The 24,353-nt window shown below is 39.0% G+C and overlaps 2 protein-coding genes across 3 annotated transcripts; one reads left to right on the top strand and one right to left on the bottom strand.

Moving 5' to 3' along the window:
• Window positions 1–8,784: 8,784 nt before the first annotated feature.
• LOC107548603 (growth/differentiation factor 10-like) lies at window positions 8,785–16,833 on the top strand. Its single transcript, XM_016229356.1, has 3 exons — window positions 8,785–8,893; window positions 15,346–16,253; window positions 16,642–16,833. Exons 1-3 carry the CDS (start codon window positions 8,785–8,787, stop codon window positions 16,831–16,833), a joined length of 1,209 nt encoding a protein of 402 aa, XP_016084842.1.
• Window positions 16,834–19,783: 2,950 nt separating this feature from the next.
• On the bottom strand, window positions 19,784–24,263 carry LOC107548615 (PR domain zinc finger protein 8-like). 2 transcript variants are annotated; one of them, XM_016229373.1, is made up of 4 exons: window positions 24,158–24,263; window positions 23,159–23,391; window positions 22,677–22,908; window positions 19,784–22,049 (listed from the first exon to the last, which is right to left on the bottom strand). In XM_016229373.1, the coding sequence occupies exons 2-4, from the start codon at window positions 23,372–23,374 to the stop codon at window positions 20,992–20,994; spliced, it is 1,506 nt and encodes a 501-aa protein (XP_016084859.1). In that variant the 5' UTR covers window positions 23,375–23,391; window positions 24,158–24,263; the 3' UTR covers window positions 19,784–20,991. The 2 variants fall into 2 exon arrangements, with proteins under 2 accessions (XP_016084859.1, XP_016084858.1); XM_016229372.1 differs by lacking the exon at window positions 24,158–24,263 and adding an exon at window positions 23,773–23,878.
• Window positions 24,264–24,353: the final 90 nt, after the last annotated feature.

The raw sequence follows: 24,353 nt of genomic DNA, 5'->3' as shown, positions 1-24,353 counted from the left end.
TTTTTTTTAACCAATATGTAGCTCTCTAACAGAGTTCATTAGCTGTTGTAAATGGTCATTTCATTTTTATGGGCTGTTGTATCGCTGTGCCAGATTTTTTCATATAGTAAATTAAAAATTTAAAAATCTATTGGGTCTCTAAATTAACAACATCTTCAGGTGTCTAATTACTCAATTTGCAAGCATTTTGGTTGCTTTTTTGCTTTTCATCCATAGAGCTGACAACTTTTATGAAATCATTCATTTAAAAACATTAATGTTTCCAGTGTCACAAATCGGCCAGCCTCAGTCACCTTCCAATCACCGCAAACACCTTCACCTGAGTACTGAGCACCTGCACCTGTCACCAGTCAAGCACCTCATCAACCAGCCTGCATAAAAGCACACACCTCAGACACCCTCATTGTCCGATCTCGTACACACGCAGAGGACTCTCTGACTTTACTACTGCTTCCATTTGAATACTTCCTGTATTACTTACCTCCTGTGTTCCTCCTACTGTCTCCAATGGCGCTTTTCCAATGCGTGGTACGACTCGGCTCGGTACGGCTCAGTACGGCACGGTACGGCTACTGCAGTTCAGTACCGCTTTAGAGTGGGCGGGATTATTCACATGTCGTTATAGTTGCGCTGCCTCTACTACCACGACTCCTAAAAAAAACGTTTTCATTCCGCGTCGCCCCATCAAGCTCTCGCTGGATCCGCTCCCCTGCTATCAACAAGAGGAACGTCTGTTCTTCCGCAACAGACGACAACTTTTTGGTTGTTAAAAAAAAGGTGCACTCATTCAAAACAGTTGCGTTCGATCCTTCACTGGCTGTGCTGATTTTAATCTAGCGGTTCTGTTGTGTTTGTGTCGCAAGTTCAGTGATGCAGGTAGTGACTATTCTCTCTGGCCAATCCGTGATCAGAAGAGTTTACACGTTATGTTTTGGTAATGGTACGGTTCACTTGGATCCCCAACCGAAGTGGTACTAAAAAAAAGTACCAGGTACCAAGTACTGTACCCAGTGGAAAACCCCCCAAAAGTGAACTGTACTGTGCCGTACCATCCAGTGGAAAAGCGCCACCAGTGTCTCCTGTTCCTCCTAGTTCCTGGACCGCTGAGGTGTGTGTGCTCCTCCTGTGTGCATTCCAGCTCCTGTAAAGACAAAGACTCTGATTATTCCACTCGTCATATCCTTTGAACTGTTCTACGAACTATAGACTCACCATATCATCATCATCATCATCATCTGGATCCTACACCCATACTCTCTGTGACCAAATAAACGTATTTGTATTTACTAACCTGTTGCGTCAGACCTCTTCCGTTACAGAAGATCGGACCAAACCTAAAGATGAAGTTAACCTCCATTAATGTGTGCCCCAGGAAGGAGGATGAGTTCTCTGGAGGAGGTACTGTTTTTATCTTCCAGGGTGGCAGGTGTCTAGAGGACTATGTGGAGGAGTTTATAGACACCTGCCACCTGCAGTGACCTCACTTTGATGGAGGGATTCAGGGTTGGGCTGGATATGGGGATCCAATTTGTAATGCCACGAGGAGATCCCAGCTGGTCATTCGCACAATACCTGAACTTCGCATTATGAATTTCAGGATCCACATATGAAGTTGGCAAAGTGGAGGCTGCACCAGCTCCTCAGTCCAACCCCAAATACCCCTGTATCCTCCAAAGCTCCACCCTCGGTCTTAGCCCAGGAACACAGGCAGTTCTAGAGTCAAGTCAGCCGGCAGATAATATGGCAAACCCGCCGGACATTAGTGAGTTTAGCCCAGGAAGGGCTCCTGATCCCCAGTTTAGCCCAGGAAGGGTTCCATCCCCAGAGCTCGCTCCAGTGTCGGCTCCAGCCCCAGAGCTCGCTCCAGCTTGTCAATCGGCAATAATGGACATGGTGCTGCCCCCGGGGTTCTCGGCACCCATGCTCACTCCAGAAGCTGCTCTAACACTCTTCTCTGAGTCTCCTTCACCTCCGCTGGTCCTGTCCAGCTCTCCTTCGTCTCCTTCGCCTCCGCTGGTCCCGTCCAGCCCTCAAGTGCCCTCTCCTCCAGAGCGCCCTCAAGTGCCCGCTCCTCCAGAGCGCCCTCAAGTGCCCGCTCTTCCTGAGCGACCCCCCAGGATTCCTAGATTTCCCCAAGAAAATTTTTTTGGGGGGGGCCATATACCCGTGGCCAAGCCAGCCAAGGCCACGGAGGATCCGCCATGGCCGCCCGAGGCCCCTGATCTGCCATGGCTCCCGGAGCTCCTTGATCCGTCCTGGTGGCTCTCCGTGGCCTCCTTCCCCGGTGGAATTGTTACGGCGCGGGACGCGCCTTTCAGGAGGGGGGAGTACTGTCACAGATCGGCCGGACTCAGTCACCTTCCAATCACCGCAAACACCTTCACCTGAGTACTGAGCACCTGCACCTGTCACCAATCAAGCACCTCATCAACCAGCCTGCATAAAAGCACACCCCTCAGACACCCTCATTGTCCGATCTCGTACACACGTAGAGGATTCTCTGACTTTACAACTGCTTCCATTTGAATACTTCCTGTATTACTTACCTCCTGTGTTCCTCCTAGTGTTTCCTCGTCTCCAAGTGTCTCCTGTTCCTCCTAGTTCCTGGACCGCTGAGGTGTGTGCTCCTCCTGTGTGCATTCCAGCTTCTGTAAAGACAAAGACTCTGATTATTCCATTCATCATATCCTTTGAACTGTTCTACGAACTATAGACTCATCATATCATCATCTGGATCCTACACCCGTACTCTCTGTGACCAAATAAACTTATTTGTATTTACTAACCTGTTGCGTCAGACCTCTTCCGTTACATCCAGTTACTCAAAAACATCATATATAGCATACCTGCTCTAAATATTTTAGATTTTCATCAATTTAGATTGCATTTACATTTTAGACACAATATTGCCAGTTACTTTGTTTGCTCTGAAAATAGTTCCAAACAGAATCAAATGTTTCACGTCTCCTGAATCGGTTGAGTAAATGATTCAATAAGGACAACAAGTTCCATAATGAATGAATTATTTTTTTAAGATTCTCTGGAGTGAATGATTCAAAGACTTGATTAAACTTGTTGCCAATGTCGTAACTAATCTCCGTAAAGTTAAATTATTTTTCGGTATGTTAAATTGCACATGTAACATTCTCAGATCCATTCAAGGACTGTTCTGTGCAGTCTACTGTTGTGGGGAGTTTTTGAATGGGTGGTGTGGTATAAGAATACAGTGCATGCATGTGTATGTGTTTTTACTGAGGGAGCTGTTGAACATTTATTCTGGAAGGGCTCCCAATGTAACACCTCAATAAAGCATCCAGCCAACATTTATTCCGGGCCTGGTAAGTCTTGCATGGTGGTCCATGGTAAGACCTTTTGAATAAGAGAGTAGCAAGCTGAAATATCTCTGAAGAGCTAAGCATAATCAAATGCTGCATGCTTCATCTAAGGATACCAAAAACACAATGTTTTGCAATAGCTGCTTGGACTAAAATGGCTTCTGTTTATAGATTAAAGATTCACAGCAACATTTGGTGCTTTCAAAATCTTTGGACCATATAATGCAACCACAGAGTAGTAGAATTCTTCAAACAGCCACAGTCCAAACAAGAAAGATCTCTTCCAATTCACAATTTGTGACATTACGTTACTGCTAGGATATTTTTGCACTAACATGTGCGTTCCATTACTTTTCCAGAACTCCAGCGTGGTGTTGATTTAGCTGTAAAGCTGATACTGTCTTGATCATGCTAACCGCATTCGAGTTGATCCAGGCAACAGCCAGTAAGCTGGGATCGGACGTGCCCCTGTGCCACAGCTGATGATTGTATGGCGGGGGGTGACTTTCTGACCTGTTCACATGGCTAATAAAACATTCATAGAGGGAGAGGAATTCCAGTGTATAGTTTTGCCCCGTCTGTGATGTTTGGAATCCTGCAGTGACCCCATAGAGAGCGCCATTCTGTCTGCAGACAAAGGCCTGCTGTTTCTCTCTGTATCATCGTGGACTAGACCAACACTACTGACTGCTTTCTGCAAAGCTAATAAAATATTTTTCTTCCACCACAGAATTGGTCTCAATAAATACTTTTTTGCATGAATTTTCACTCTTTTTCCTCTACAAATTCGTCTTGTACCGCAATGGTGCTATAGTTCATGCAGGTGGTCAAGGGATTTTCTCTTTTTTGTGTGTGGAGAAAAGTGGCCTCTTGTGTTAAAGTAGAGGGAAAGACTGAGTGATTATTAAGTTCAATTGCTCTCACAACGACCTGATTTGCCCAAATTGCCTGGCTTGTGTGTTGGAAAAATATTCAGCAGATCTCTTTGTTGTTATTTGGTTTTTAATTGGGTTACGGCACTGCAATGCTTCACTTTAATTATGCTTCACCTCTGTCAGTAAAGTCCAAAGAGGCCTATGAAATATGAATTGCTCTGTCTGTGCATTATTCCTTCGAGACCACTTTGAAATGGTTCACACAATCATTTCTTAATGAAAGAGTCATTCTGGAGTGTGCTAAAGTAATCCACTTGGCACAAGAGGCTGTTCAGCAAAACAAATTATAGAGTATTCTTGTTGAATTTATGTCTATTCACTTTCCTGAGCCACAGGCACTTGCCTTCCCTTTTCATCTCACAATAGACACTTTATGTAGCTGTCAATGTTTGCCATGAATCACTATGATGGCTAGTTTTTTTTTTTCGTTTTTTTTTCTGGATACCATAGTCATCTCTCATTGTCTGCGAGGCTTACATTCCCCAACAATGAGAACGGAAAGGACTTCTCATCAAATTCTCTTCATATTTCGAAGGGAGCCTCATCTTTTCATGAGCCACTTTCTGTCGTGTGAAAATGGCTCACTGCAGAGCAGTTTCCCTCAAATCTACACTCTAAAATTGGTTTTCAAGAAGGAGAACCTTCTAAACCTACAGACTTGGTGTTGTATTTACAAAGACAGAGTTATATTCATTAAAGTCTAAGTGGCATGCTGTCATTTCCTGAACAAGTCCCAGAGGCCCGTGACCTTCACCTTCATGGCAAAGTCTTAAACCACTGTGGGTGGCTGCTAGGAAGAAATTACAATCAAAATAAATTCTTTACTGTTTTGATTTAACAATGGCTTGACAAGGATTAAAAAATATATAGAAAATAATGAGGAGAATAAACCTTTTGTATTTGTAACCCAACTTTAATGGTTTTTAAATACAGTTCTTTGGCTTCATGCTGTCTTTCATGGATGGTTTTCATGGAATAATATTTTTACCACCAACAATATTTATTTGGTTTTAAAGATTTCTTAAGATTCTTTCAAAGACAAATAATTTTGTAATGTCCGTTCACATAAACCTTAATTTTTTATTTTTGTAACTTGCACTGACAAGGAAAATCCTTAATGCCGGGAATTGCTGATGAGTATTTTTTTCAATAATAGAATATTTTGGAATAATATTTGCCTCTTTTGTCAGCGTTCAAGTGGAAAACTGTGGCAATAGTTCCAAGGAAAATGTTAATGGATGTTTTCATCCAACATTTCCACTCAAACAAAACTAATATTAATTAATGAGCTGAACTTAATACACATTAGTTATCAATTATTTTGTCTAACGTAGTTTTGGGCAAGTGAATCTGCATCAAATTAAATGTATGTGTCTGAGGAACAGAATTTGTTTTACTGGTCAGAAACTACAGCTATTTTATTTTATTTTCACAAGTTCGCACTTACATATAATCATACTGAGCAAATAGTAAGCATATTTGGCATGCTGTCTGAGGGGAGGGCTCTGTGCCCGGAATATAGCCCAGAGAACTCCCCATATTGTGACAATGAAGACTCGGGAGTCTCGATAGGATCTATGCGCAGAGGACTTTAATGGGGCAGGCCAAAGCAAGTTCGAAAACAAGTTGAGTTCTAAAACAAACAGGCAAGCAGATCCAAGAAGACTAGTCCAAACACAACAGTGGTAAACAGACAGAAACGACACAGAATAGTTAACGAGAACAATGAACAAGACTTCGCAAGGGACCTATGGCAAGCTAGGTTTATAAATACACATACTGATGACGTGGCGAAACAGGTGAGGACAGAGACAGACGTCAGTATTCAGGAGATAGCTCCCTCTTGTGTTGGGAGGGAGCAACAGGTGTGAGGGTGGATATAACACATATCCCCAAGCTGGGATAAGAATAGTTAGGAGTGAGGAGTTGAGGTAAAGGAGGGATGCCAGAAAAACTATCGTGGGACAGAGGTAAGATGGCTGTATATATATTTGCTATCATGCTAATTAAGTTGATTATCTGAACGTGGTCCACCTGTGCTGAATTAGTCAATTATCTGAACGTGCTCCTCCCAAACTTTGCTAATAAAACATAATTTATTTTCTTTTCTTTTCTTTTATGAATTCCAAAAATCATCACTAAATTCCCTTCCTATGTGGGAATATCAGGTGTACTTTACATCCAATTTTCACCATTACATTTTGCAATCTAACCGAATAACCCCATATTTCATGCTCAATTGCATTCTGTAGAAATTGCTTGGATTATCATTGAGTGTTTGATCAGTGTGCAACTGTTTGAGTGTATTGTGGCCTCTGGCTCACCTCTGCCTTCAGTTCCTAAGAATGATGGCTGACAGCATCCCATTCCCAAGAGCCTTTGTTTACTTTCTTATTGCAAACAAACTGCATTTTCCCAGTTATTTTCCCTGTGTAGGGGCCATCAGAACATTAAAGAGTCTGAGTGATATCATTCATGTAACATTAAGACCCCTACATTTGAGGAGGCTTTTAATGGCCACATCATGTTCTCTCTCTGTTAGAGCCATCAACTACATAGTGTTTAAAACATTAAAAATGTGGTTTCACTGATCCTGGGACTCAGAATCATATATACAATAAAAATAAAATAAACTTTTATGCAGACATAAATAATAAACAGCAGGGCTGGTAAAATGATCCAGAGTCTTGCATTTATCCCCAAGATAGTATTAATTAGATTTATCTGCTGCTCTGGCTCACTCTTCCTGCTACAGACTATATTTTACAAACTCAATGAATCTGAAGGTAGCATTACCCTTTCTCCCCTGGCTCTGTAACCCTGCTAGTCTGTATATTTTTATTGGCAAGTGTTTCAAAAAGCCCAACAGAAATGAATACAGGTAAAGAAACGTGCTGAATGTGTCTAGACACTCGAGGTCAGGCTTCTTAGTACATTTGGATGCTCTGTGTGGGGACAAGCAGATGTCTGTTGCGGTATATTGTGTCTGAAGGTTTGTGATTGTTTTGAAATTGAGTATTGCAAAGGCTGGATTTGGGATTGGTTTGTTGGCATGTACAGTACAGTATGATGTAATGTGAAACTTTGTTCATTATGCTAAATTGAATTAGATAAACATGAGAAATGCATAGAGAAGGCACTAAGTATAAATAATGGCTTCATAACATCCAATACATCAGCTTGACATAACAAAATGTGATAATTCTTTTAACAAGTATCAACAGATTTTTTTTGTCTACAATGGCATTTTAGTAGTCTCAAATTCAGTATTAAAGCATTTTTTTCCTTGGAGCTTTTAAAACATGTATATGTCAGCTATGGTTTATGCCATATTTATATGCTCTGATCGGCTAGTAAAGTAAATCTCTAATTGCACTTAGCTTTTCTCATTATGTGTCTCAAGAAATACTGTGAAATGGATGAGCTTTCTTTTAAAAGGCTGTATCAAATATCATTATGACTGAAATATTTTAGCAATCTATTTGGACTCACTCTTTTACATACGCATACAATGGTCGAACTTCATACACTCTCCATTAAAAAAGATGATAAAAGTGACATAAAAAAACATGTGGAAAGATGAATAGGAGAGTAAAACAGCGATGACGTATATTTGGCAGTTGGTAAAGCACTTTTGGAAACAGTCACTCCAAGAAATCAAGTCATTCTAAAACTTCCAATTCAGTGTTTTGTTTGGATGCAGATTAAGGTAAGCAAGAAACAATTTAAGTAATATCTGTAGCGCAGTGATCTGAAGATAAATGTCTACAGTATGTTCCTTTCGAACATTTGTATAATCTGAACCATTTCATAGAATGTTAACTGTAATAATGTACAGCAATATTTTTCAAAAGTGTACATTTAAGAATAACTTCAGAAGTACAAATCTTTGAAACCCATTCATATGCTTCAGCATGGCAGTTGTTGAGAGAAGAGTCAAGCCTCTTACATGAATGGGAGAAATCTTAGCACTAAATATGCATGGTGACTGTAGTCTCACTTTAAAGTTAAAAGAACCAATTGCCTTATATCGTTGTCATGATACTTATTGTAGTGTCTATAGGAAGTTAAAAAAGCCTTAAAATTAAGTTAAAAGGAAATTTAAAGTCTGGCTTTACAGGTAAAAGAGCCAATTGTACAGGAACATGTGCTTAGTTGTTAGCTGGACCAGGCTGAAAAAAGTTTTTTGTTTGATTTGAGACTTCGTTTTACCATTGTTGTCAGATATTATTTTTGCTGAATCATAGATGTACTTGCACTACCGGAAATAGCTGACGGGGTGTTATAAATCTGGTTGTTGAGAGAATGGACTTGTCTTAAAGCAATTTTGGTTGTCAATTCTATAATAGAGATCTTAATATGAATCATGTGAGTGGGCTTTATTTTCATGTCCAAAATCCATTTTACACCTCATAAACAGGCTAGATAATGGCTTGTCTTCAGATCACAACTGAATCATATGATAGAAATGCAGCTCGTCACAGTAGCACAGGGACAATGGGCTCAAAGGTGACATGTGGCACTCGTGTGAAGCAACTCAGCATGTGGCTGTTTTCATGAAGACATGGAGCACAGACAAAGCCGTGCTTGTTCTAGACAGGACTCTGCATGGAGAGAGGAGGAGTCAGTATTGAAGGATAGCTAATTTTGATTGACAGAGAGTTAAAAATCAAAGCCAAACTGATCACAGCTGTCAGGGGTGAAATTATGTTAGCCGTAAAGCGACAGCAGTGGGCTTTTGCAAACAGGACAGCATGAGGGAGTTTTATTGCTTCTGGACCAGAACAATGGAAGCACTGCATCTCTTCCCAAAGCCAAGTGAGCTCATGCCTTAATGCTGGGCCACCATCCAGAACTGGACAGACAGGAGGGAATCTGCCATGTGTACAGGATGCGTACCAGGACCATGGACAGATTCAGATCAGTTTATTCTGTTCTATTCATCATATTCCTTTTTTGGATCCAGTTTGTATAATGCCTTCTGTGCTACACAAAGACGCTCTGTATATGGTTTAGCAAATAGTGAGACAAATAAATAGATTGGGATGTTTAATAACAAAAATTACATATTGCATGTTATTAAAGGCACAATATGTAATTGTCGCCGCTAGAGGGCGCGTATTCAAAATAAACAAAGGCATAGTTTGATGACGCTGTGACGGAAGGTGGAATCGTGGGAGTTGTGGTCTTTATCCCCACAGCCGATGCAATCCGACGGGACTCGGGCAGAAATCATGTTCATGGATGAGCCAATGATTTATTAATGTAGTAGAATGAAGCAGGGTGAGGCTGAAAGCCGTCGAAGCAAAACGAGGCAGCTGAACGAACGTGACACATGTCTCGAAAAGCAGCGGAGCTTTTATTATGCCACAGTCGACTGCTTCTGGTCGTACATTAGGGATGGGCGATACCACTTATTTTGTTTTCGATACGATACCGATATTTTTCAAGGCAGTATCGTCGATATCGATACCGATTCGATACTTCTGCACTAAACTTTTAAATGATGAAATGTATTAAATTATTAAATTACTAAGAGTAAAATGGGTAATAATAAGCACTTAACTTTGTTTAAAATGCATTTTAACATTCAATATGCCTTATATATTTCAACGTTCAATTTAAATAACTGTAATTGCACAAACTATGTAGGCTACAATTTCAGTTTGTTTATTGTGAAATAACTCTGTCCTTCTGTCCTCTGATAAGCATTGTTCAGGGCTGCCGTTACCAAAAGCTTTAATGCTTTCTTATGATACTTTTGGGAAAAGCAGCCCTGTTTGAATGCACTGTCAGCAGTGAGTGAATGCTCTCTGTGATTGATTGGTTCTGTCTTGCAACATTTGCGTGTGTTCAGATGAGCAGGGAAATATTTCTATCCTACACAATTACTCGCTAACAAAGGTTATTCGTCCAATTCGATGCATATTGTACGCATTATATTTTTGTTAAATTAACAAAATCACTGGTAAATAAAACACACCTTAGTATCGATATTTTTTGTTTGAGTATCGATACTTTCGATACTCGCGTCAGTATCGATATATCGATACTTTGGATCGATACACCCATCCCTACCGTACATATGTGGGGGGGGGAAAGCAGCGCTGTTTTATCAGATACATTTGAAAATTCTGTTATAATGCTACGCTGTGCGGTCATCACGGGTCTATTAAAACGCACAACATATTAAAGTGTCTTTGGTGTTTCCATGTTTTCTACAAATCAAAACCGGAGATCAAGGGTGTATGACGTCATTGGCAGGCGACACAATGACACTATGAACACAGTCCGTGTCACTAGTTAAAATTGCTTATTTCTCTGGATTTAAACATTCTTCGAAACATTTGGGATAATGTAAGTACACAAGTCAGCAAAATATACAGTATGACACTGTTCTAGTGGTTTTTGGATATTTTAATAAAAAAATCTTACATATTATGCCTTTAAGGCATACATATACACAAATCTACCCACAAAACTCACTAGGCTCAGTGATTTTAATAACCAAGTAAAATGATTTGGTTGGCGTGAAATTAAATTTTATACTACTCTATTTTTTAGTGGCAAAATTGAGAATTTTGAGAATTTGTGAAAATGAAATAGCACATTAAAATTTGTTAGTTATCTATCTGTCTATCTATCTGGTGTGAATCTTAGCACTTCACCTTGCAAATATGAATTTACCTGCAATAATAAAACTAAACTTTTATGACTCATAAGTCAGAAATTCTGAGAATTGTTAACAAAAATGTTATACTTTCCAATTATCCTTTACAAAGATTTACTTAAAATTGTTTCAGAGTAATACATCCAGTGCTTTGCCCTTCAAGACTGAGTCTGAGTCTAACAAACAGCGCTTTTAAAACATTTTTACTCAATTATGTGTAAGTATACTGGAAGTAAATGAAGCCAGAAGAGAATGCTCTATGCCATTAGGTCCATTTGGCAAGACTGGCACGTTGATATTGTGCAGGTCCAAGAGCACCAGAATTTTGAGTCTTGATTGATCACTTAAAGCACTGCAGGGATAATTGTATTTCACTTGAGCTATGAAACACATAGCCAATACAAACGGGAAAGAGAAAACACAGAGAGCAGGCAACTACTTGCATTCTGCCTTTCAGAAATCCTGATGCTGACAGATGGATGATTAAAATGTATTTGTCCTGGTCAGAGCCGATCCTAGGCTTCTGGGGGCCTTACGCAAAACTGTGCCAGTGTGTGTGTGTGGGGGGGTTATGAGTGGTTATGAACGAATGAATGAAATTTGTCCGTGTTTCACTCCGTCTCGAATCGTGCTCGCGTAAAGCGTTTGAGAAACTCTTCCGCGGCTCGGTACGCTTTCAACTTGTTTTTTTTTTCTCGAGCAAGACTGTAAGACATTCACATTACATGATTTTTTACGTGGAAAGAGTGACAGCATAACACATTAAAATAAATGATCATTCATGTTTTCATAACCGCTGGCCAAATTCAAAAACGAAACAAAAATTTTATCATCTTTGAGAGCAAGGGGCCCCCCTGGTGTTTCGGGGGCCCTACGCAGCTTGCGTATTTTGCTTATAGGGAGGATCGGCTCTGGTCCTGGTGCCAAAGGACCTTCTAATATCAGCAGCAGGGGCGAACTTAATGATTTGGGGGCCCTAAACAAATTTCAGGTATGGGGCCCCAACACAATAACTAAGCATGCTCTTTTACGCCTAAACCTTATTTTGCTTGCTCTACAGTTTATAGTTTATTTACCTCTTCACAACTTAATTAAATAATTAGTCAACCTGATGCTGTTCTAAAGCCATAGTAGGCTTATTTTTTTCGGATCACTAAAGAAGACATTATTTTATTTTTTTTAAATGCTTGTAATTGTCCATTTAATGAGTTGTAACCTTCTTCAATCTTTTTACAAAAAGGATTCAAATAACATTTAATTTTTAGCCCATGCAACTTGTTCCGCATTCCAAGTGTTCTTAAGGCATATGGTAGGGTTTGCCATGAAAGAAATTGAAAATAGAATCTATTATTAAGCAAAAATCTCCAGTCATCGCTGTAGCATTTGGACCAATCAGACACACAACTTTTTGTTATATTTCAGCAAGATCTACGGGAAGCTTTAAGATTTGCATCAGGAATCTCTTTCAGACCGCCGAGTCTCGCTAAGTATCAAACTTAGTCTTATTAATTTGATACATTAAGTATCAGTTACACCTTTTTACAAGGTTTGTTTGAACTAAGAATTTGACGTTTTCCCTCAGGTTTTAGATCTGCTGAACATGCAAAGTGTTCCATAAAATTCATTCTTTATGCCTCTTCCTATGCTGAGTTAAACTTTAACTCTTTCCTATACCAACTGTATGTGTGTGTGTGTGTATGTGTATGTTAGACCAGCTTAATGTGTTTATGTAGTATGTTAGACTAGTTTAAGTGTTTATGTAGTTAATAAAACCTTACTTGTATCACACTTGACGTGTTCATTGTTTGCTCATAACCGGAGTCAATAATCATGCAGATTTACGTTACAAGCTTAAAGAATTGTACAGTAAGAAAGTTATTTCCCTTAACCAGGAAATTAACGTTCTTAGAATTGACAAGACAGTTGACCCTGAGTGGTCAGCTAAATATCTACAGCGGATCTAATATATGAATAGTTAATTATAACTAGTTATGGTTAATTATTCATATTTCCCCATGAGCTGATTCGCTACATCGCATTCGTGAATTTGTATGAGTGTGCAGCAGTTCGTGCAGGTGCGCATAGGAAAAGCACACAAGCGAGTCATTTTGAAACATCAAGACAAATAAAATTATGATATGAAACATAATACTTTCTTCTCTGAGGTTAATATATCTGTTCTGAGACAGTCAGACAGGATTATACAGCCTAGAAAGTGCGCAAAGAGCACTCCCTCTATAATCACTAAAAGCTCCCATTCACTTGATTTCATCGCAATCTCACGACTTTCCGTTAATCAGTGAAGCTGTGTGCACTGCACAATGAATCTATTATTTACATCGTATCTACACGTTGTTATAATGAGAGGATTCGCAAGCTTGCAGAACTCAGCACTTGACAAAAACAAAGCGTCTTAAGCGGTGAGTGAAAATTTGACACTCTCCAGAACACAAATACACACTGGAGCGTTTGCCAAATATGTTTTGCATGTATCAGATGGGGCCCCCTGATTCCCGGGACCCTAAGTGGTGGCTTACCTCGCTTATTGGTTAAGTCTGCCCCTGATCAGCAGCCACTTCCTTTTTACTACAAATATACATAAAAAGTTGCAAAGTTAAGAGCTTTTATGTCAAATAATAATGATCAATGTTAAGAAAATTCTCACTGTGCTACTTTAATTTTACAGTGCAATTGTTTCTAGCATTTTTTGTTTTAATTTAAATTTTATTTAGTATCCATTTATAATACCAGAAACAGAAAAACAGTACTTGATCCCCTAGGGAAGTGAAGGATTCAGCTACACGAATCTGCTTAAAGAAATTTCCATGCCATTACAAATGCAAATTTAATGATGATCTAGCATTTGTCACTAGAATAAAATTAATGCTATTTCTGGTTTGACCGCAGATGGCAGTTTATTCTTCCCCCATTTTAACATAAAGAAAAACAGCCTCAGGAAATCAAAGACCCATCTGCCATTTATGAAGCAAACCACATAAACTGTTTAAGTACAGGCAATTGAGTTAAGCAACACTATTTGTTTTTGCCACCCATATCAAATACGTTTTTTTATGACAAGCAATTAAAAATGTCATATATCATGGTAATCAGTGGTATGAAATAAAAAAAATAAATACATAAATAAAAAATACAATAAATTAAATTAAATGAAGTCAAGTGTACTGATTAGAGAGCAAACAACTGCAAGCAAGAAGGCATGGGAGAATTGAGCGGCCTTTATATGAATCACAGTCAGAACATTGTGGTAAAACGTTTTTCAGTAGGCAGTCTAGGCCCAGACAAACGGTCCTTTTCACACAAAGAGCGAAATGAATGTGTGTCATGCTGAAGAATATGCCAATTCATATTTTATGTCATTTTTAAAAAAAAGTACTAAAATCTAACTAATAACTAATAAAAAAGTTTAAACTAATAAAATAATGAGATTTTGCAGTAAAACCTTCTGCATCAAAGTTTTATTTCTCTCATTCACAGAATTCTTCACTTTTTTTACCCCTTCCAATGATAGTTTTTTTTTTTTTTTTTTTGCAACAAGCCCCATATAAAGCTTGTGAATGGGAGGCAAAGAAGGAGGCAAGTAAAATAACAGTGTGTTTTACAAGACCACAGGACTACTAGCTGTTTCGAAGTACAGGACAGACATATTAAGAGAATTTGTATTGGAGAGACAAGTCTTTAAATAAGACCTTATGCTTATTAGCATCATTCTATAGTTAGCTTGTTAATTAAAGAATCATTCTCAGTATCCAGACCCAGCAGCCTGAGACAGAACTGGTCTCTCCCAGGTGCTATAGCAAGCAAGTGATGCAGTCCTATTGAAGAATCAAAGGTCTCTGTGCACTGTGCATGATAATTGTGAGTTTTCAAGAGCAGGCTTATAATTGTTGTGGCTCTTGTAGTAAAAAAAAAAAGAAATGTGAATGTGAATGTGCATGTTAGCTGGATATATATAGAACTATTCTATATATATATATATATATATATATATATATATATAACTATTCTATACAAACGTAACTGTGCACTGTGCATGATAATTGTAAGTTTTCAAGAGCAGGCTTATAATTGTTGTGGCTCTTGTAGTTATTTCACATTATCATTCACAGAGCTGTTTATACCAGAACATTAAAATAACATTTGTTACACTCGCATAAAACAATGCAGTCTTTTTTTCTGCAGTCTGCTAAAGCATTTAATCAGTGCCTATTAAAAGACTGACATTGTTGCAGGTTCTACCTCTTAAGGGAACCTAAATAAACATTTCCATATGTCTGCTCACTTCCTTGTGCTCTCTCCAACCCCATAGACAGAACAAAAAGCCTGTTGTTTGAGCCCATATTCATAACTAATATCTAACTCAGCAGTTGCTCTCATATCTTTGCAGATAATGTGGAGGAGAGGGTCTCATACTGGCTGAATCTTACTTCCCTTCAGGGGTCTGAGGTGATTCTCACATCTACGTTTCACTTCTTTTTTGACAAATGGCCACGCCAGAGGTCCTGGTTCTGCAAGCGCTTCAAGAACCCCTCTTGTCGCATCCCGAACTTCCATCTGCTACCCTCTGTCTGTCTTCTTTTCCGGTCTCCCTCCTTTAGCTCAGCCCAGGGATCACTACTCGGAAACATCACCGTAGTTCCTCACAGACGTGGGACCTGGCAGAGCAAGGATGTGTCTGTCATTATAAAAGAGGCCCGAGATAAGAATGATCTTTTGGTCACCGTGGAGTTTGACTATGGAGAGCAGTATCAAGGGTATCAGGACCAGCTCCCGTCCTCCAGCCTTCCATACTTGCTGGTGTATGCTAATGACCTGGCCATTTCAGAGCCCAACAGCGTGGCTGTGAGCCTACAGAGATATGACCCTTTCATTGCAGACCAGCAGCCAACTCAGTCTCCGGACTCCTCACCTGACATACGTGTGAAGCGGGAACTGGACTTGGACTTCTCTGATCCCATTGAGAACAATGAGCTCCCGGAGGTGGAGTACAACAGCTTCAAACAGCACGATATGTGGGAAAGCGCTTACTTTGCACTCAAGCCAAAGCCCTTTAAAAAAGAACGTCGGAGGAAAGGCCAGGAGCATGCTGATGGATTCGGCAAGTCTCAGGTTCTCCGGTTTGATGAGAAAACCATGAAGAAGGCTCGGAGGAGACAGTGGAAAGAACCTTGCAGCTGTTCCAGGAGGTACCTGAAGGTAGACTTTGCAGATATCGGGTGGAATGAATGGATCTTGTCTCCCAAGTCTTTCGATGCCTTCTACTGCGCAGGAACATGTGAATTCCCCATTCCAAAGGTCAGAGAACCTCATGGATCTGCGTATGCGAATGTGAACTGTTTAGACATGTTGAAATATTTAAAAATGACTATGCTTAATACAGCTTTTTCTAGCCAGGGTTTTTTAAACAAAGAATTCCTTCAGAAAATGTTTCAGTTCCAGCACAACTAAAGCACACAACTTTATGTGCAATTACAGTCAAATAATTGTACGCATAATAGAGGTTTTAAGCACATTTTGGAAACATTTTCTTTTGAAATGAGCCAGTTTTACAGTTCCTTTGTTCTGAATAATAGAAGGGTGTTTTAAGACATAATATCCTCTTTTTTACTGAAGAAAGCAAAACAAAAGTTGCATATCTAAATCCTACCATACCTCGTTATCCTCTCTTTTCTGCCTTTTTCAGGTAGTCCGCCCCTCCAACCATGCAACCATCCAGAGCATAGTCAAGGCCGTTGGGATAATTCCAGGTATCCCAGAACCCTGCTGTGTTCCAGAGAAGATGAACCCCCTCAGTGTTCTATTTCTGGATGAGAGCAAAAACATTGTGTTGAAGATCTACCCCAACATGTCTGTGGAGACGTGCACTTGCAGATAGACTCGCTGGTCAAAGAAAAGAAAGACAAATGGGCATTTGTTGTGGTTTTGACACCCAAATTTAACTTGAAGAGGCATATTGTCTTTAGTTTGCACTTGGTAGAATGTGCACACATTTTAAGGACTGCATTTCATCTTTTATAAATGCTTATCAGTGATATTTTAATTTTAACATGAGCACTTACTCTTATTAATAATCCTTAAAAAATGTCAGCTTTGCTGTCATCTCTGTGACATAAATGGCTGTGGGACTCATACTTGTAGATTACTGGATGTACAATGAGGTTTTATAGCATGTTGGAAATAACATAAACCTTTTGTGTCAGAACTGTTGAATTCCATTGGAAAGTAAATTAGAATAAGGAATTATTCTATTATTCAGATGAATGTTGTAGTGACAGGTTAAGATAATGTATTGGTGTTCATTAGAAATCTAAGTGTAACTTGATATTTGGGTCATTTAAAAGTATAAATGATGAAATACATGTGAACCCTTTCATCTACATCAAACTATTAGTGTGACTGCAAAGCAGTCTTCTAGTAAGTAATCTAAACTTAGTTTTGAAACAGAACTAACTTAAAAGATCCCAAAAGGTAGAGTGTTGCTAATCGCTGAGGTCACTGATGGATAGTGCTGACTAATTTTTCCTGTGCATTTTTACTTTAAGAGGCATTACACAAGGTTCCTTTCTTGTATTCAGACGCGTTTGATGATCTCAATTTGGTGCCATAAGCAAGGAGTATCTGGGCCAAATGTGTCGGTGTGTATAAACAGTTGTTCATTTGGATTCAGTATATTATATTTTATAGAATGTATTTTTGTAAATGTGTGTTTTAAATTATGAAAACTAGCCTTATAAGTAGAATAAAATGATAAACCACCTGTGTTTATTTTCTGCAGCATATTTCTGCATTGTATGTGTTCATATTCTTCACTTAATGAAGAAAATGAATAAAGGAATAAGAATGTCTAGTTAACTAGATTTGACATCAGAAACCAGCCTGGTGCATTACTTCTTTACCTGGACATCAAAGACATCTCTAACCCCCAGCTCCCACCTTCAACCCACTTCAAGAGCATCAGGTCTCAAAGTGCAGGAAGTTCCAACACTTACTTCAACAGATAATGTCACCCAGCTCAAACTAATTTGATGTAAACCCTTTTAATCCCACTAGCCCGTGAATGAAAACGGGAAGTGTGTTCTCACAGAACAGAACCCAGTTGCTGTCTGCTGTTTCTGTCTTTTGTGTGATGTTGAGTGTTGAATGGCTTCTCTGTGCAGTGCGTGAAAAGAGACCCTTGAAGATGTCAACATGTTTGTGTAGGCTGAAGAGATGTGAATGTGTCAGCTGCTTTTACCACAACACTACACTTTATCTCTACAAATGTGAATTCAAAAACATTCACAAACTTGTTTTGTATTAAAATAATTTATACAATTATTAATTAATACAATTATTTTGCTGAAAATAACAATTGTTTAAACCAGCCTAGTGGTTTTAACTAGTCGTCCAGCTAGCCTTCAAGCCTCACCAGCAGACAAACCTCTCTAAAACCACCTGACCAGGTTGGAAGACCAGCAAACCACAGATAGGTAAAACTTTTAAGTGGAGTTATCAACAACTGACTAATTTATTAGGAATTTGGCGGCAACCAAACTGATGAGATGATAAATGGTCTCCAAAGTAATCAAACACTGTTTTCCTCTCAGGCTAGTTTTGACAGTGTCGGCATGAATTAGGTTTGTTAAATTGTAGATCACTTGCTCTCCCACAGAGACCATAAAATAACAGAAGAATGTAAGAATGTAACGCCAACATCGACTAAAGCTGCCCAGAAACACTGAGGGAAACTCTCAGATGAGTCCCCTTTAAGAAATGTTTAGTTTCCTGGGGAGCACTTTAATATTTGAATCAGTTGTAGCTATAGGACACCAGAAGCTTGGTCAAAATGTAAAAACTCAACAGTTACTGAAAACTAAAGTCAATATTTAGTTTTCCAAATGAGGCCTGATCAATTAATGGCAGCGATGAAAGATGCTCTTTAGAGCGAACACAGGATTTTGTGTGTGTATGAAATGGCTCTCTCCTCAAGTGATTGCCGTCAGGAACAGACCGCTGGGCTTCTAATTGCACCAATATTAGGCCAGTGTATACACATCTTTTCATTCAATCTAATGTCTTCAGAAGTTCAGTATTTACGTTCTTGAATGAGCAGAATGTTTATAGCTAAATACAGACGGGCATCCTTTTGAACTTCGAGGTTATGTCAAAACCTGTTTTGATCAGTTGATTATGAATTAAATTTCAGTATAAAGGTCCATAAGAATCAGAGCAGAGCAAATTGTTATTAAATTGTTTTTAGAAAATTGTTATTTAAATCTGTGTTGATGTAGAAAGATACAGTTTTGCAATATAAACCTGGTCAAAACTGGTGAACTTTCTCAGAGTGTTGAGTTTACCTATGACTTTATGCCTATAATTAAAGGGAGACTTGCAAATTCTGGGATTGCAGAATTGCTAGAGTGCACTCTACCGGTCACTCAGTGTTAGTGCATGTGAGTGTATGTGTCACACCACTGTTTCAAAAAACTTAAAATGATTTTCATATTCTGATGCAAAAATTGTCACCCTCATTATTTTTAAAGAAAGTTATCTCTGTAAGTCAGTATTTTAAATACAAACTGACACTTTATTTCCTAAACATACTTAAAAAATTATAACTACATTGACTAGACAAAACTACATTGAACTACTAGATTCATCTCAGTGTCACTGTTCTCTAAAAAAAAAAGTGGTACTTGATGTGATTCATATTTTTTTGGATGGCTAAAATCAGAGGCAAACACCTGGGGAATATGTTCTTAATATCTTTAATGAAATACAATGACTATTTATCCAAAAAAAAAAAAAAAAAACAGAGCAAAAAAAATTTAAATAAACATCCTCCTTGTCGTTGTGCTAATAGAAATTTTAAAAAGAAGTAGACATCTGAAAAGAACATTGTGACAAAAATTTGGGCATTTTGAAGTGATAGATATTTCAAAAATAAAATCTCTTTACAAAGCAATGTTATTAGTTTATAATAGTTTTAGTCAGCAAACCTACAAATGCTGGAGCATTTTATTCTACCGGTTTTCAAGAGTATTTACATGTAGGCTACTCATCCTGACATATGTAAGGCACTGTTAAGTTGAAAATGACCAGGCAATTCAACAGTATTAGTCACAACTAAACGTAGTACTAGGTACAGCTATCTCTAAAGAGAAAGTAATGCATGTCTATAGCCACCTAGTGGCGATGTAGTCCTACCCTGAATTGCACTACCAAAGCCCACCGTTTCAAAGACTAGGGCCCTGTCCCAAATGGAACACTTCATGTGGCCGCGTGCGCGTGCCTGTTAAGTCCACAGACCGTAGGGTGTCCACCGGGGCGAGCTCCGCAGCAGACTCTACCCGACAGTCAAAGCGGCATTACGTCACGAAAGTGCGGACTCAGAGGAAGGCCGCAAGGGTTTCGGGTGCCATTTGGGACAGGGCCTACATTGCTGAAATGACTATGACCTTTGAAGAAAAAGATAATGACTTTTTACCAAAGGTAAAGGGTTGAAAGGTTCACAGTTTTCTGTATTGTGACAGAAAAATACTGTCCAATAGCAACCTACCAAGCTAACAGAAAATGTTCTCAAAATATTCTGGCAAGGTTCTCTCAACGTTTTTTCCCCTGAACCAGTAACGTTAATATAATGTTCATACAAAGTGATCTGGTATTTGGGCTAGTAATGTTCTCAAAACTTGAATGTTCGTTTTAGCTGGACGTTTGTCTACTACTTGTTTTAGAACTTGTTTCAAAGAATATTCAAAACTAACGTTACCATAATGTTTGCAATATGATCAAATGGAATGTTCCCTTAACGGTCGTATAACCAACATCAAACATTTAAAAACTCAACGTTTCGAATAGTCAGAGAACCCTAAGAAATAACGTTTTCATAACTCAATGTTAACGTTAGCAAAACGGTCTTAGAACATATTTTTGTCAGCTAGGTAGGCGCAAAGGTGTTATATAAATCACAGTATAAATGCATTATGTATGGGCAATGCATTTTAAATAATAACTTCTATGTTCCTGGTTAAAGTGCGATAGAGTTTTTTCCCCCTTAATTATGTGATGTCATGTGACGTGAGAGGTGGTGACGCTCTCGAAAGTACTCGTGACAGATGGGACAGGTGAGTTTCTCCTCTCTCCTCCGCCTCACCAGAGCCTCTGTGGCGAACTCTTTCTTATGATGTGACCGCATGTGAAACACCAAGTCGGAGGTCATTCGGAATGAGAGATTGCATTTGGCGCACCAGTTCTGCACTGAAACACCCCGTGGTGTGAAAGTAGGGGGCAAAAGTGTCAAAGAAGAAGTAGACTGTAGCTGGCCACCTATAGCTCTGGTCCAATGCTCAGGCGCATAATAATAAAAGGATCCTCCTGTAGCCAGAGGAGCGGACATCACTCCACCTGCATGAGCGCTTGGCAAGTCAGCGTGAAACAGGTGCGACGCCAATACATTTCTGTATCCTAGTGCAGGTTTTAATTTGAAAGAGTCTGAGATATTATCCGAATCTGGTGGTGAAGGATTCTGAACTTCGGTGATGGTGCGTTTGTTGGGTTCACAGAACGCGCTCTTCTGTTCTGAGTGCGCACTCTTAGGCACAACAAATGAGAACGCGCTGCAGTCGGATTGCAGGCCTACTTCAGACGTCGTTACATCCCGTGATGTCTGCTCGGGGTTTGACTGCTCTGATGGTTTTCTAACCACGGTAAATGCGCTGCTTTTACTTCTCTTTGGCTTATTTGTTGATAAATTGTCTGATTCTGACAAATCCTGAAAAGGTGGACCATCTGTGTTGACGTTGGCGGTGTTGCTGTAATTAGTGATGTTGATTTTCTCCAATAACACAGTTTTTTTTCTCCGGGGACTTAAGGAACCTTCTTGTTTTCTTTTCCTAGGTATGCCCATGTCTTCAGGAGAACCGTTCTTTTTGTGCTCCAGATCTCTTGCAATGTTGTGAAAATCTATGATTTTGCGCTGTCGCTTGACTTCTTGTTTCTGTTCGTTGGTTGGTCGAATAATATCTACTTTTTCCTGCACACATAAAAAACGACAGTGGGCAAGGAAAGGGTTTTCGTTTTTGAAGGCCTGGCCGCATCTCGTACATGTATAGCCTGCATATGAAGATACAAGCGCTGTCAGATCACGACGAGGATAACAATAATAGGACACTTAACATTTAAGCAACAATTCATTTAAGCAACAAACTAATTTAAGCAACCAACTAATTTATTACAAACAATTCATTTATATATTACATTTGCATATTAAATACAAATGTAATACATTTTTGAATCATGAATAAGTTGTCTTGTGGATCTGAACAAAACGTAAAATTTTTTGTTGTTGCCAAATATTCATAAGGGTCTAAAGGACCCTCTGTGTTTAATGTTTCATGTCACATGACAACAAAATGACTTCCTGCATGTAGCTTTGCTTTGGTATAAAAATATTTTTTTTCTTAAAAATGAATAATAATTTACAAATAAATATTTTACAGCAAAATTGCTTGACTGCTAATTAAAATTAAATCTAATACCAAAGTACTTGTGCAAAAGTTTTGAAGAGCTGCAATTTAGACCTATTTTATTACATATAGATATTTGTCACTGACCTATGAATTAATATTTCATGACATTTCTAACCAATTTGAAGGTACATTAACAAATTATTTGAGCATTAAATAATGATTTTATTCTAAAATTTTTATTTTTTTTTATAAAAAAGCAACCCATACTCACCATCTGTCAGGGCTTTTGTCTTTATATCTTCGAACCCCAAAAGATGTGACAACTCCTCATCATACCAAACAAGCAGTTCATCCGCTTGCTTCACATCTCGAATAGTCTGAAAGTGCAGCTGTCCTCCTTTCAAGTAGGCCTCAGTATTCTGGTCTTCTGTGCTCATTGCAGCCTGTACTAACCGCAGCCAAGGAACTACTAATGGAGAACCTTTCATCGCCTCGGGATCTACCTGTTGATAGTGGGACATATTTGACATTAGAATAAATTAAATTTTACAATAAAATAGTTAACAATTGATTTTTTGCAGTATATAGCATATAACTAATTATATGTCTGGATAATGCATGTTTCATTTACAGGACAAGACCATTTCTGTAAATCTAGGCAAATTCTGCAGTCTAAAATAAAAATCTAGGTGTAAAAATGTAAATGTGAATGTATGCATGTTTGAAAATGCAATAAAATGCTAAATTACTCACCCGAAATACATAGGATTTATTCCGTTTGTCAGAGGACTTCAATGCAATGAAGGCTATAGTGTCATAAAAGGTATTATGAAGAACACAAGGTCCGAATGATGTTCCAGCAGGTATATCCTGTGTAACTTGTACACTGGTGAAGAAATCCGCGACATGGTGATGGAGAAATTTGCTGTCATTAGTCCACAAGGAGCGAGGGAAAATACTCTGTTCCATGTTTTATTCCTGAAAATCTGAATTCAAACGATGAAAAGTTAAAAAAAGAGGAAGACAAGAAAATCATGTTTTCATGCTTAAATTGGATTAATGGGGCAATCTGGATTTGAATATCCTAATGCTTTTGATCGGTATTCTTCTGAAACACTGGGACATTGGAAATATATTTTTGCAGTGATTCAATCAGTTGGATTAAGATTGAAAAACAAATTAATCGGTCTATGTATTTTGCGAAATCGATGGATAATTCAGTACTTTACCATTTACCAGTTATTTTACCTGTGGCTTGATGTTCTTTAGCCTGTAAATAGCGTTTAAATCCCTATAATCAGCATGCATTTTCGTATAAAATGTAATATCTCACAAAATTAAATGCAGTAAAATTGCGACTCACTTACAGCAGGGTTGAGCTGAGGATGTTTAGGAGCAGGTGCACAGTCCAAGGAGACGCGATTTGCAGTTATCCACAGAGAGCGCGCGATCACGACCGTCTCCTGATCCTGAGAGGCACTTATCCACGCCGAGGACGCGGAGCTGATGCGCCTCATTTCTCCCCAAACCCCCAACCCCTCCCCTAGGTGACAATTTGATTGGTGCTTCACTGGCTTTGCAGGAGTGTTAATTAGAAGCGAGGGTAATCAAATGACAGAAGTCAAGAGACCATTAGATTGTCAGGAGTACCACAAAAGACTCTATGGTTTAAATCCCTATAATCAGCATGCATTTTCGTATAAAATGTAATATCTCACAAAATTAAATGCAGTAAAATTGCGACTCACTTACAGCAGGGTTGAGCTGAGGATGTTTAGGAGCAGGTGCACAGTCCAAGGAGACGCGATTTGCAGTTATCCACAGAGAGCGCGCGATCACGACCGTCTCCTGATCCTGACAGGCACTTATCCACGCCGAGGACGCGGAGCTGATGCGCCTCATTTCTCCCCAAACCCCCAACCCCTCCCCTAGGTGGCAATTTGATTGG

The sequence above is a fragment of the Sinocyclocheilus grahami genome, unplaced genomic scaffold (genome assembly GCF_001515645.1).
Source record: "Sinocyclocheilus grahami isolate Dianchi unplaced genomic scaffold, SAMN03320097.WGS_v1.1 scaffold351.1, whole genome shotgun sequence".
In the NCBI taxonomy this organism is placed as follows: Eukaryota; Metazoa; Chordata; class Actinopteri; order Cypriniformes; family Cyprinidae; genus Sinocyclocheilus; species Sinocyclocheilus grahami.
Note: the sequence above shows the minus strand (reverse complement) of the source record. Positions and strands in the feature narration are given on the sequence as shown.

Bases quoted from the DNA above. Each gene is read 5' to 3' on its own strand.
- LOC107548615 (XM_016229373.1), bottom strand. From the start codon at position 23,374: ATGGAACAGAGTATTTTCCCTCGCTCCTTGTGGACTAATGACAGCAAA. The intron at 22,909-23,158 runs GTGAGTAATTTA...CACTATCAACAG, and splicing joins ATAAATCCTATGTATTTCGG to GTAGATCCCGAGGCGATGAA. The intron at 22,050-22,676 runs GTGAGTATGGGT...CTTCATATGCAG, and splicing joins GACAAAAGCCCTGACAGATG to GCTATACATGTACGAGATGC.
- LOC107548603 (XM_016229356.1), top strand. From the start codon at position 8,785: ATGTGGCACTCGTGTGAAGCAACTCAGCATGTGGCTGTTTTCATGAAG. The intron at 8,894-15,345 runs GTCAGTATTGAA...ATATCTTTGCAG, and splicing joins TCTGCATGGAGAGAGGAGGA to ATAATGTGGAGGAGAGGGTC. The intron at 16,254-16,641 runs GTCAGAGAACCT...TGCCTTTTTCAG, and splicing joins GTGAATTCCCCATTCCAAAG to GTAGTCCGCCCCTCCAACCA.